Here is a 14,173-nt window from a genome sequence, read left to right on the forward strand (position 1 = left end):
TGGTCACTTCCTTTTGATTTTGGGGCATTTGCAGGTTACTTCCTGTTGACTTTGGGTCACTTGCTTGTTAATTTTAGTGCATTTTTGGGTCATTTTTCATTTTTGTTTGGGTCACTTCCTGTTGATTATGGGGCATTCCTAGATTACCTGGTGTTGATTTTGGGTATCTTCCAGTTAATTTTGCCGTATTCACAGGTGACTTCCTGTTGACTTTGGGTCACTTGTTTGTTAATTTTAGTATGTTTTTGGGTCATTTTTCAATTTTTGTTCGGGTCACTTCCTGTTGATTATGGGGCATTCCTAGATTACTTTTGGGTATCTTCCAGTTAATTTTGGGGCAATCACAGGTCACTTCCTGTTGATTTTTGGTCACTTCCTATTATGGTCACTTCCTTTTGATTTTGGGGCATTTGCAGGTCACTTCCTGTTGATTTTAGGTCACTTCCTGTGAATTTTGGGGCATTTACAGGTCACTTCCTACTTTTTGGGGTCATTTTGTGTTTTGGAGGCATTCCCAGGTAACTTGCTGTATATTTTGGGTCACTTCCTGTTGATTTGGGGTCACTTCCTGTTAATTTTGGGCATTCCTAGGTCACTTCCTGTTGATTTGGGGGGCATTTACAGGTCACTTCCAATGTTTGGGGGGTCACTTCATGTTTTTGAGGCATTTCTAGGTAACTTATTTTACATTTTGGGTCACTTCCTGTTGAATTGTGGGCATTTACGGGTCACTTCCAACAGACTTTGGGTCGCTTCCTATTGATTTGGGGGCTTTTATAGGTCGCTTTCAATTAATTTTGGGTCACTTCATATTTTTGAGGCCTCTTCCTGATAACTAGCTATAGTTTTTGGGTCATTTCCTGTTCATTTTGGAGCATTTATAGGTCACTTCCTATTTTTTGAGAGTCATTTAGTGTTTTTGAGGCATTCCCTGAGAACTTACTTATGTAAATTTTAGGTCACTTCCTGTTCTGTTGATTTTTGGTCATTTATTGGTCACTTCATACAGTTTTTAGGTCACTTTAAAAAATATTGGAGCAAATATAGGTCACTTCCTCATGACTTTGGGCCCCTTGATTTAGGGGTCACTTCCTACTTTTGGGGGTCACTTTGTGTTTTTGAGGTATTCCCAAGTAACTTGTGGTACATTTTGGGTCACTTCCTGTTGATTTTTGGGCTTTTACAGGTCACATCCTGTTGACTTTTGGTCACTTGTGAATTTTGGTATATTTACGGGTCATTTTCAAGTCCAAATGCATTGGACTTGGACTAATAACAAAGACATTTCAGTTCACACGATTGGACGCCACATGCCCGGACATCTATCATCCTCAATGGGGCTGAAAAAGTTATGAGTATTTTTTTTCTGGTATCTATCTTGAATTGAAAATGTTACTATCGTGACAACAGTAGTGCGAGCAGAGTTCAAAGGTCACCCGCAGCCTGACCTCGCCGCACGGCTAATGCCTGACACTTGACGTCAATTGATGTCCCGCGCGCCGCTAATTGCTAATCTTTGCGGCAATAAAAGCGAGGCCTCACGCGCCCGCTTTCCGGCATCCCGTCGTCCCGTCCGAGCCGTCGTCGCTTTTCAGACTGAACCTTTGACTTCCCGTCTGGCGCACGCGAGCGGGTGTCAGATTGATTTAGTCGAAATGTCTTTACTGTAGCTCGGACAATATCATTTGCATGATAGCTCGCTAAACGCGCGCGATATATGTGTGCGCGTGAGCGCGCGCGCCACATAAATCCTTCTTTCTTTAACAGCCACTAAAATGCAGAGAAACAACCATTGGCCGTAAATCACCCGCACGCCAACCACAATGGCGTGCGGGCGTGCGTGCCGGCGTTAGCCGAGCTATCAGACTTAGCTCAAATGTTATAGGAGGGGGATGTTTGACAAAATGTTGACCGATTCACACCGTTCCAGCTTCGAAATGTTCCAAAAATTCACGCGATACAGGCTCTCTTTACGTTTCGCCCGAACATTCACAAGTGATTAGCAAAAACGTAAAATTCCGGCAAAATTTGACCAAAACTAAAGCATGTTTTCAATGGCCCCATTCATTTCCAATGGCACATTCAACTCCCATTCATTTGCATTAGTGGGCAGGGCCTACCTGTCAATGATGACGGGGTCGGAGGGCGTCTCGTTTCGATTTCCGCAGCTTTTTTTGTCACAGCAGCGACTGAGGAGGAAACGACACCAACACGTTATTATTATTAATATTAATATGTAGTTTGACTCATTGCATATTTTATTGGGAAAGAACATGGATCATAAAATCTACACTTCCTGTTGATTTTGGGACATTTCTGGTTCACGTCCTGTTGATTTTGAGGCATTGACGGGTCACTTCCTTTTGATTGTGGGGCACTGACGGGTCACTTCCTGTTGATTTTGGGGTATTACTTTGAAAATTCACTTCCTGTTGCTGTTGGGACATTTCTGGGTAACTTCCAAATGATTTTTTTGCGATTGACGGGTCACTTCCTGTTGATTTTGGGGCACGGACAGGTCACTTCATGTTGATTTTGGGGCATTACTTTGACGATTCACTTCCTATCCATCCATTTCCTGTTGATGTCGGGGCATTTCTGAGTCACTTCCTGTTGATTTTGAGGCACTGATGGGTCACTTCCTGTTGATTTTGGGGCATTGACAGGTCACTTCCTGTTAATTTTTGTGCATTTATGGGTCACTTCCTGTTTATTTTGCGGCATTGATGGATTACTTCCTGTTGATTTTTGGACAATGACAGATGTTTCTGCTGATGTTGGGGCATTGACGGGTCACTTCCTGTCGCTTTTGGGGCATTTCCTGTTGATTTTGGGGCACTAATGGGTCACTTCCTGTTTATTTTGAGGCATTGATGGGTCACTTCCTGTTGATTTTGAAGCATTGACAGGTCACTTCCTGTTGATTTTGAGGCATTGACGGGTCCCTTCCTGTTGACTTTTGGGCATTTCTGGGTAACATCCTGTTGAATTTGGGGCATTTCTGGGTCATTCCTGTTGATTTTGGGGCATTTCTGGGTAACTTCCTGCTTGTTTTGAGGCATTGACAGGTCACTTCCTATTGAATTTGGAGCACTGACAGGTTATTTCCTGTTGATTTTGGGGCACTGATTGGTCACTTCCAGTTGATTTGGACGAATTGTGTCACTTTCTGTTAATTTTGGGCCATTTCCGGGTTACTTCCTATGATTTTGGGGCACTGACAGGTCACTTCCTGTTGATTTTGGGGCATTTCTGGGTCACTTCTTATTGATTTTGGGGCACTGACAGGTCACTTTCTGTTGGTTTTGGGGGATTTCTGGGTCACTTCTTGTTGATTTTTTTGGCAATGACCGATCACTTCCTGTTAATTTTGAGGCACTGACAGATAACTTCCTATTGATTTTAGGGCATTGTCAGGTCACTTTCTGCTGATGTTGGGGCATTGACGGGTCACTTCCTGTTTATTTTAGGGCAATTCTGGGTAACTTCCTGTTGATTTTGAGGCATTAATGGGTCTCTTCCTGTTGATTTTGAAGCATTGACGGGTCACTTCCTGTTGATTTTGGGGCATTGACAGGTCACTTCCTGTTAATTTTTGTGCATTTCTGGGTCACTTCTTATTGATTTTGGGGCACTGACAGGTCACTTTCTGTTGGTTTTGGGGATTTCTGGATCACTTCTTGTTGATTTTTTTGGCAATGACCAATCACTTCCTGTTAATTTTGAGGCACTGACAGATAACTTCCTATTGATTTTAGGGCATTGTCAGGTCACTTCCTGTGATTTGGGGGCATTTCTGGGTAACTTCCTGTTGATTTTGAGGCATTGATTGATCACTTCCTGTTGATATTTGGACAATGACAGATCACTTTCTGCTGATGTTGGGGCATTGACGGGTCACTTCCTGTTAATTTTAGGGCAATTCTGGGTAACTTCCTGTTGATTTTGAGGCATTAATGGGTCTCTTCCTGTTGATTTTGAAGCATTGACGGGTCACTTCTTATTGATTTTGGGGCACTGTCAGGTCACTTTCTGTTGGTTTTGGGGGATTTCTGGGTCAGTTCTTGTTGATTTTTTTGGCATTGACCGGTCACTTTTTGTTAATTTTGAGGCACTGACAGATCACTTCCTGTTGATGTTGGGGCATTGACGGGTCACTTTCTGTCACTTTTGCGGCATTTCCTGTTGATTTTGGGGCATTTCTGGGTCACTTCCTGTTGCTTTTGAGAAATTGACAGGTCACTTCCTGTTGGTTTATAGAAATTGACGGGTCACTTCCTGTTGATTTTGGGGCACTGACAGGTCACTTCCTGTGATTTTGGGGCATAGACGGGTAACTTCCTGTTGATTTTGAGGCATTGACGGGTCACTTCTCGTTGATTCTGGGGCATTTCTGGGTCACTTCCTGTAGACTTTTGAGCATTGACGGGTCCCTTCCTGTTGATTTTGGGGCATTGAACGGTCATTTCCTGTTAATTTTGGGGCATTGAGAGGTCCCCTCCTGTTGATTTTGGAGCACGGACAGGTCACTTCCTGTTGATTTTGGGCATTGGCGGGTCACTTCCTGTTGATTTTGGGGCATTGGCGGGTCACTTCCTGTTGATTTTGGGGCATTGACCGGTCACTTCCTGTTGATTTTGGGGCATTGATGGGTCACTTCCTGTTGATTTTGGGGCATTGATGGGTCACTTCCTGTTGATTTTGGGGCAGTGATTGGTCAATTTCTTTTGATTAGTGACTTTCTGTTAATTTTGGGCCATTTCCTGGTCACTTCCTATGATTTTGGGGCACTGATAGGTCACTTCCTGTTGATTTTGGGGCACTGAATGTCATTTCCTGTTGATTTTGGGGCACTAATGAGTCACTTCCTGTTGATTTTGGGGCACTAATGAGTCACTTCCTGTTGATTTTTGGGCATTGACGGGTCAATTCCTATTGATTTTGAGGCATTAACGGGTCACTTCCTGTTGATTTTGGGGCATTTCTGGGTAACTTCCTATTGATTTTGAGGTATTGACGGGTCATTTCCTGTTGATTTTGGGACACTGATGGGTCACCTTCTGTTAATTTTGGGGCACTGACTGGTCACTTCTTGTTGATTTTGGGACATTTCTGGGTAACTTCTTGATTTTAAGCCATTTCTGGGTAATTTACTGTTGAGGCATTGAAGATTAATTTTCTGTTAATTTTGGGGCATTTCTGGGTAACTTCCTATTCATTTTGGGGCTTTTCTAGGTTTCTTTCTAGGTCCTGTTGATTTTAGGGCACTGACAGGTCACTTTCTGTTGATTTTGGGGCATTTCTGGGTCACCTCTTATTGATTTTGGGGCACTGACATGTCACTTCCTCTTAATACTGGGTCACTTCCTATTGATATCGATTTGCATTTGTATTTTTACAGATAACGCATTTCTGGTTCACTTCCTGTTAATTTTGGGTTACAAAACAGGAAGTGAATCTCCCCATATGAATAGTGACTCAATGGCAGTCAATGGCAGCTGCTGAGTTAACAAAGACTTTTCGCTATTTTGTCACACCCATAGCTATCTTCTATGTATGAGCTGTTCAGTCGGACCATGGTCCCGCCGCTAATCGGCCTCGTTAGCATATAGCGTCTCTAAAACCAATGTTGAGGAGCTTCACGCTGTCCTCATGCAACATAAATGTGGTCGAGACGCACGTTTGCATCTCGCCATCACCATTAGCCAAAGTTCCAGGAGACCAATTAGCGCCGGCCCCCGTGGGGGCCACGCCCCCGGGACGCCCCCTCCCGCAAGACCAAAACAAACGCGCGTCAACTAATGAGTCTCCCCCTCGGGCCGCCGCAGTGCATGTGTTGTCGGCGTGGGTATGCTTTGGGTACACAAACTGTTCAGGGTGCCACGAAATTACGCGTTCTTGCATTTTGACGCCTTCCGGACATGTCGTACCTGCACATGATCTCGTGCGTTAGCAAAACGCGACACATTTCCGGGTTCTTGTCTTGTCCCTCGTATAGAATGGCCTGTCGAAAAAGAGAAAAAGACAAGAAAAACACATTTGTTAGTACAGTAAGAGTTCATTGCATTTGAGTAAGCTAGCGAATAGCATTATGAGCTAACATGGGGATTAGCGCCTTAGCTCGTATTAGGTATGTGGAGCAAAATGTCAACATTCCCCAAGGACAAAATAAGCGGCAGAGAACCTTTAAAGGGCACTCATTTAAATACGATGAATGGAAAAAATTGGTTTATAAAGAAAAATCTATTTTGTATTGGTATTGGGGGCCATAACCTGAAATGTGACCCACAAACGCCCAAAATTAACATGAAATGTCCCAATATCAACAGAAAGTGATAAAAAATAAACAAGAAGTGACCCAGAAATTACTCAAAATCAAAAGGAAGTGACCCATTAATAACCCAAACTCAACAGGAAGTGACCAAAATCAACAAAAAGTGACCCAGATATGACCCCCAAATCAACAGAAAATGACCAAAACAAAGTTGAATCATCAGGAAGTGCCAAAATCCCAAAATCAACAGACAGTGGCTCAAAATAAATAGGAAGTGACCCAGGAAATGACCCAAAATCAACAGGAAGTGACCAGAATAAATAGAAAGCCCCTTTTAAATGACTCAATATCAACAGGAAGTGACTAAGAAATGTCCCCAAATTACCAAGAAGTGACCAAAATAAACAAGAAGCGGCCCAGAAATTACTCAAAAGCAACAGGAAGTCACCCAGAAATGACCCCAAAACAACAGGAAGTGACTCAGGGGATTGGATTGCCTCAAAATAAATAGGAAGTGACCCAGAAATGACCCAAAATCAATATGAAATGACCAAATAAATAGAACGTCCCTTTGAAATGACTCAATATCAACAGGAAGTGACTTAGAAATGTCCCCAAATCAACAGGAAGTGACCAAAATAAACAAGAAGCGACCCAGAAATGATCCTAAATCAAACGGAAGTGACCTAGAAGTGTTCCAATATCAACTGGAAGTGATCCAATGTCCCGAAATGAACAGAAAGTGGCCAAAATACATAGAAAGTGCCCTTGAAATAACTCAATATCAACAGGAAGTGACTCAGAAATGTCCCCAAATCAACAGGAAGTGACCAAAGTAAGCAAGAAGTGACCCAAAAATGACCTGGCACGGACGGGTCACTTCCCGTTGATTTTGGGGCATTTTTGGGTCATTTCCTGTTGATTTTGCGGCACTGCCGGATCACTTCCTATTTATCTTGGGGCATTGACGGGTCACTTCCTGTTGATTTTGGGGCACAGACAGTTCACTCCCTGTTGATTATGGGGCATTGGCGGCTCACTTCCTGTTGATTTTGGGACAATTCTGAGTCCTTTCCAGCTTATTTTGGGGCACGGACGGGTCACTTCCTGTTGATTTTGGGGCACTAACGGGTCCCTTCCTGTTGATTTTGGGGCACTAACGGATCCCTTCCGGTTGGTTTCGGGGCACTGACGGGTCACTTCCTGTTGATTTTGGGGCATTGACGGGTCACTTCCTGTTGATTTTGGGGCATTGACGAGTCACTTCCTGTTGATTTTGGGACAATTCTGAGTCCTTTCCAGCTTATTTTGGGGCACGGACGGGTCACTTCCTGTTGATTTTGGGGCACTAACGGGTCCCTTCTTGTTGATTTTGGGGCACTAACGGATCCCTTCCTGTTGATTTCGGGGCACTGATGGGTCACTCCCTGTTGATTTTGTGGCACTGACGGGTCACTTCCTGTTGATTTTGGGGCATTGACGAGTCACTTCCTGTTGATTTTGGGGCACTAACGGGTCCCTTCCTGTTGATTTCGGGGCACTGACGGGTCACTCCCTGTTGATTTTGGGGCACTGACGGATCACTTCCTGTTGATTTTGGGGCATTGACGGGTCACTTCCTGTTGATTTTGGGGCACTAACGGGTCCCTTCCTGTTGATTTTGGGGCACTAACGGATCCCTTCCTGTTGATTTCGGGGCACTGATGGGTCACTCCCTGTTGATTTTGTGGCACTGACGGGTCACTCCCTGTTGATTTTGGGGCATTGACGGATCACTTCCTGTTGATTTTGGGGCATTGACGGGTCACTTCCTGTTGATTTTGGGGCATTGACGGGTCACTTCCTGTCGAATTTGGAACAATTCTGAGTCCTTTCCTGCTTATTTTGAGGCAAGGATGGGTCACTTCCTGTTGATTTTGGGGCACTAATGGGTCCCTTCCTGTTGATTTCAGGGCACTGATGGGTCACTCCCTGTTGATTTTGTGGCACTGACGGATCACTTCCTGTTGATTTTGGGGCATTGACGGGTCACTTCCTGTTGATTTTGGGACAATTCTGAGTCCTTTCCAGCTTATTTTGGGGCACGGACGGGTCACTTCCTGTTGATTTTGGGGCACTAACGGGTCCCTTCCTGTTGATTTTGGGGCACTAACGGATCCCTTCCAGTTGATTTCGGGGCACTGATGGGTCACTCCCTGTTGATTTTGTGGCACTGACGGATCACTTCCTGTTGATTTTGGGGCATTGACGAGTCACTTCCTGTTGATTTTAGGACAATTCTGAGTCCTTTCCAGCTTATTTTGGGGCACGGACGGGTCACTTCCTGTTGATTTTGGGGCACTAACGGGTCCCTTCCTGTTGATTTCGGGGCACTGATGGGTCACTCCCTGTTGATTTTGTGGCACTGACGGATCACTTCCTGTTGATTTTGGGGCACGGACGGGTAACTTCCTGTTGATTTTGGGGCACTAATGGATCCCTTCCTGTTGATTTCGGGGCACTGATGGGTCACTTCCTATTGATTTTGGGGCATTGACGGATCACTTCCTGTTGATTTTGGGGCATTGACGGGTCACTTCCTGTTGATTTTGGAACAATTCTGAGTCCTTTCCTGCTCATTTTGGGGCAAGGATGGGTCACTTCCTGTTTATTTTGGGGCACTAACGGGTCCCTTCCTGTTGATTTCGGGGCACTGATGGGTCACTCCCTGTTGATTTTGTGGCACTGACGGATCACTTCCTGTTGATTTTGGGGCATTGACGGGTCACTTCCTGTTGATTTTGGAACAATTCTGAGTCCTTTCCAGCTTATTTTGGGGCACGGACGGGTCACTTCCTATTGATTTTGGGGCACTAACGGGTCCCTTCCTGTTGATTTTGGGGCACTAACGGATCCCTTCCGGTTGATTTCGGGGCACTGATGGGTCACTCCCTGTTGATTTTGTGGCACTGACGGATCACTTCCTGTTGATTTTGGGGCATTGACGGGTCACTTCCTGTTGATTTTGGGGCATTGACGGGTCACTTCCTGTTGATTTTGGAACAATTCTGAGTCCTTTCCTGCTTATTTTGGGGCAAGGATGGGTCACTTCCTGTTGATTTTGGGGCATTGATGGGTCACTTCCTGTTGATTTTTGGGGAATTTCTGGGGCAGGAAGCGACCAAAATAAACAAGAGGTGACCCAAAAATGACCCAAAATCAACAGGAAGTGACTAAAATAAATAGAAACACCCCTTGACATAGCCCAACATTAACAGGAATTGACCCAGAAATGACCAAAAATCAACAGGAAGTGACTCAAAAAATGTCCCCAAAACAACAGTAGGTGACCAAAATAAACTAGAGGTGACAACAGGAAGTGACCAAAATACACAAAAAGTGACCCAGAAATGACCCAATATAAACAGGAAGCGACTCAGAAATGTCCCAAAATCAACAGGAAGAGATCCAATGTCCTGATATCATCAAGAAGTGACCAAAATTGGACGTGTAGCGCCATCATTGGCAGCTAATGAGTTCAGTATGAAACGGTGTTGAAAAATGCAAACGATCAAATGCCAAGTTGGCTTAGCGTGTTGTGCGCGCGCCAACGTTTCACATTCAAGTGTGTGCGCCGAGCAAGCAGGCAGGCAGACAAGCGTACGCGCTCTCAGTGTGAGCTTGTTTAACCGCCAGTCAATGAAGCGGATTCACTGGGGGGCTCGTAAGGGGCTTTCATCGATCGGCGGCGACTCCAGCCGACCTGTCTGTCTGTCAGCGCGGCGGCGCGCGCAACGCCGGCATGTCGCCGCGCAAAGATTATCGAGCGGTGGCGGCGGCCGCCTTCCGCGATCGATGGCTGACACGCCGACAGCGCAGCGGGGGGGCGCGCCCGCGTGCCGGCCAATTACAATCTAGCTGATCGAGTCGTCGTAAAAAGGCGTCGGGTAGCTAGAGACTAGACAGCCGACCTGGCCAAGATAAGCTAGGAGACGTCCAATTTATCTGAAGTCGGAGGGTTGGCAGCGAATGAACAAACAGAAAATTGTTGGGTCGTTACTGGGTCACTTATTGAGTATTTTGGTCACTTGTGTCACTTTTGGGGACATTTCTGAGTCACTTCCTGTTGATTTTTGGTCATTTCTGGGTCACTTCCTGTTTATTTTGGGCACTTCCTGTTGAGTTTGGGACATCTCTGAGTAGTATTCTGCTCATATTGGGTCATTTCTAGGGCACTTACCGTGTATTTTGGTCACTTACGTCACTTTTGGGGACATTTCCGAGTCACTTCCAGTTGATTTTAGGTCATTTCTGGGCCACTTCCTATTAATTTTGTGACATTTAAGGGTAACTTCCTGTTGATTTTTGGTCATTTCTGGGTCACTTGTTGTTTATGTTGGTCACTTACTTTTTTGTTACTTTTGTGACATTTTAGGGTAACTTCCAGGTCACATTATGTATTTTGGTCACTTATGGGGACATTTCTAAGTTGCTTCCTGTTGATTTTTGGTCATTTCTAGGTCACCTACTGTTAATATTGTGACATTTAAGGGTAACTGCCTGATAATTTTTGGTCATTTCTGGGTCACTTCTTGTTAATTTGCTCACTTCCCGTTACTTTTGTGACTTTTAGGGTAACTTCCTGTTGATTTTTGGCAATTTTTCAGTCACTTCCTGTAAATATTGGGTAATTTCAAGGGGACATTGTATTTCTTTTGGCCACTTCCTGGTCATTTCGGGACCTTGGATCACTTCCTGTTGGTTTTGGGTCAATTCTGGGTCACTTGTTTATTTTGGTCACTTCCTGTTAATTTTGTGACTTTTAGGGTAACTTCCTGTTGATTTTTGGTCATTTTTCTGTCACTTTCTGCAAATATGAATTCATTTTGGTGGTTTTCTGTTGATATTGGAACAGTTCTGGGTCACTCCTTGTTTATTTTGGTCTCTTTTGATTTGGGGTAATTTCTGAGTCACTTCCTGTTGATATCGAGTCATTTCAAAGGGCCTCTCCATTTATTCTGGTCCCTTCCTGTTGATTTTGGGTAATTTCAAGGGAGCTTTCTATTTATTTTGGTCACGTCCTGTTCATTTCAGGACATTAGATGACTTCCTGTTAATTTTGGGTCATTTCTGGGTCAATACTTACTTGTTTTGGTCACCTTCTGGTAAATTTAGAACATTTCTGAGTCACTTCCTCTTGGTTTTGGGTCATTTCTGGGTCACTTGTTTATTCTGGTTACCTTCTGTTGCTATTGGGTAATTTCTGGGTGACTTCTTATGTATTTGGATCACTTCCTGTTAATATCTGGGACATTTCTGGGTGACTTCCTGTTAATTTTGGATCATTTTGGGGGGACTTCCTATTCTTTTTGGGTTATTTTTGGGTCAGTTTTAATTTTTGAGTCACTTCCTGTTGATTTTGTGACATTGAATCACTCCCTGTTGCTTTTGGGTATTTCTGGGAACTTCCTGATTATTTTAGTTGTTTTCTGTTGATATTGGAACTCTTCTGGGTGACTTCCTGTTGATTCTGGTTCATTTCTGGGTCACTTCTTGTTTATTTTGGTCACCTCCTGTTGATAAGGGGTCATTTCAAGTGGGCTTTCTATTTATTTTGGTCACACTCTGTTCATTTCGGGACATTGGCTCACTTCCTGTAAATATTGGGACATTTCAAGGGGACTTCATGTTTATTTTGGTCACTTCCTGTTGATTTTGAGTTATTTCAAGGGGACTTTAATTATTTTGGTCACTTCCTGTTCATTTCGTTACACTGGATAACTTCCTGTTGATATTATTTCATTTCTGGGTGGCTTCCTGTTGATTTTGGTTCATTTCTGGGTCACTTCTTGTTTATTTTGGTCACCTGTTGATAATGGGTCATTTTTTATGGGGGCTTTCTATTTATTTTGGTCACCTCCTGTCCATTTTGGGACATTGAATTGAACTTCCTGTTAATACTGGGTCATTTCAAGGGGACTTCCTGTTGATTTTGGGATATATCTGGTAGGGCTGCAGCTATTGAATATTTTAGTAGTTGATTAATCTATGGACTAGTTAGTTTGAATAATCGAGTAAACGGACAAGGAACATGAAAAATTAAAATACCTGAGCTGAGCCCCAAACGGTATAATTTAAAAAAAAAATGAGAATCTATGTACAACAAAAGAACAATTGGCTAACTTACATAGAAAATGTCCACTAGCTTAAATGCTATAAAATGCTAAAGTTTTTTTTTACAATGCTCTTAACAAATGGTACAGACACATATTCCCACAAAACAAACGACTAAATATGACTATAAACTAATTCATGAATGCATTAAAAAAAAAATTAGCTCAAAAAAAACTTCGCTTACGTTGGTCTTAACAGGGAGCAGTTGGATTCAGCCATGTGAAAAGAGGCAGACCAGAGGACAGTGTATCCACCCTAATCAATAAAACTAAATGCAAAAACTTTCAAAATAAACCATTACAACGCCAATTTAATTAAACGAATACTCGAAGCAACAAAATTATATTCGAATATTTTTTTCTAATCGAATACTCGAGTTAATCGATTAATCGTTGCAGCACTATTATCTGGTTTATTTCCTGTTGCTTTTGGAACATTGGTAGCAAATAAATGCTTTCCTTCTCCGTGAAAAGCCATGATGTTTTCACATTAATACAGCATCAAAAATTTTCAATCCATTTCATTAAAAAAATATAAATTTGTTTAAAACTACATCATTTAGCAGATTATGATAAGCTATAATGGTTTGTTAGCTACTATCCAAAGTCATGTTAGCTATTATGCTAGCAAAGCGAAGCTGAGGGCTAACTTTGTTGATTCAAATGACACCTCATCAAAAAACTTCTCTAAGGAATCATTTGAGTGTCTTGAAAATGCGATGATGTCATCACTGCGCGTCAGCCTCACTCACCTGCTTGGTCATGGAGTCGATGAGGCGCACGTAAAGGTCTTGTTCCGTCCTGATGCCTGCCGGAAAAAGAAGGAGCGCTTTCACCCGATGTGCAGAGGGCTTCAAATTTGAGGGCTCCCTCTAGTGGTGCGCTAAACAATCAACCCGATTCAACCCGTGGTCGAGGAGAGCGTGCTCACCGTTACTGTAGAGGAGTTGTAATCTGTAATGAATTCCGTTGTTGGTCTTCTCACCATTGTACTCCTGGACAAAGAAAAAAAAAACAGAAGCCAAACATCAGCACGACGGCGACAAAAACGTCCAAGCGGCAACGAGGAAAGCCAAAGTCAATCATTGGCTGCTATTATTGGGTCATTCTTATTAATTTCGGGTCACTTCCTGGTTATTTTGGGTCATTTCTGAGTCTTTGCCTTTTGATTTCAGGTCACTTCCTGTTGGTTTTGGGGCAATTCCTGGTCACTTTGTTGTTAATTTTAGAATACTTCTAGGTCACTTCCTGTACATTATGGGTCATTTCCTTTTCATTTTAGGGCACTTCCAGGTCACTTCCTGTTCATTTTGGGTCATTTCCTTTGAATTTTGAGGGAATTACAGGTCACTTCCTGTTCATTTTGGGTCACTTCCTGTTAACCTCGGGGCATCCAGAGGTCACTTCCTGTTGATTTTGGGGCATTACCAGGCTACTTCCTGTACATTATAGATCATTTCCTTTTTATTTTAGGGCATTCCCAGGTCACTTGCTATTGATTATGGGTCACTACCTGTTAATTTTGGGGCATTTACGGGTCACTTCCTGTTGATTTTGGGTGTGTTCCTGTTAGTTTTGGGGCATTCCTAGGTCACTTCCTGTTGAGTTGGGGTCACTTCCTATTAACTTTAGGGCATTTACAGGTCACTTCCTGTTGATTTTGGGTCACTTCCTGTTGAGTTGGGGTCACTGCCCATTAACTTTAGGGCCTTTACAGGTCACTTCCTGTTGATTTTGGGTCACTTCC

The 14,173-nt window shown here is 43.3% G+C and overlaps 1 protein-coding gene across 2 annotated transcripts in view; it reads right to left on the reverse strand.

The window, feature by feature from the left end:
- Nucleotides 1-14,173, reverse strand: part of LOC130924478 (transcription factor COE3-like) — a 97,383-nt gene that overhangs the window by 64,632 nt on the left and 18,578 nt on the right. For both annotated transcript variants that reach the window (XM_057851088.1, XM_057851087.1), the window contains exons 3-6: nt 13,358-13,421; nt 13,179-13,234; nt 5,931-6,004; nt 2,121-2,189 (exon numbers count right to left, since the gene is read on the reverse strand). In XM_057851088.1, coding sequence (XP_057707071.1) covers nt 2,121-2,189; nt 5,931-6,004; nt 13,179-13,234; nt 13,358-13,421 — 263 coding nt within the window. The remainder of the gene's footprint in view (nt 1-2,120; nt 2,190-5,930; nt 6,005-13,178; nt 13,235-13,357; nt 13,422-14,173) is intronic.

Source organism: Corythoichthys intestinalis, chromosome 11, assembly GCF_030265065.1.
Source record: "Corythoichthys intestinalis isolate RoL2023-P3 chromosome 11, ASM3026506v1, whole genome shotgun sequence".
Taxonomy (NCBI): domain Eukaryota; kingdom Metazoa; phylum Chordata; class Actinopteri; order Syngnathiformes; family Syngnathidae; genus Corythoichthys; species Corythoichthys intestinalis.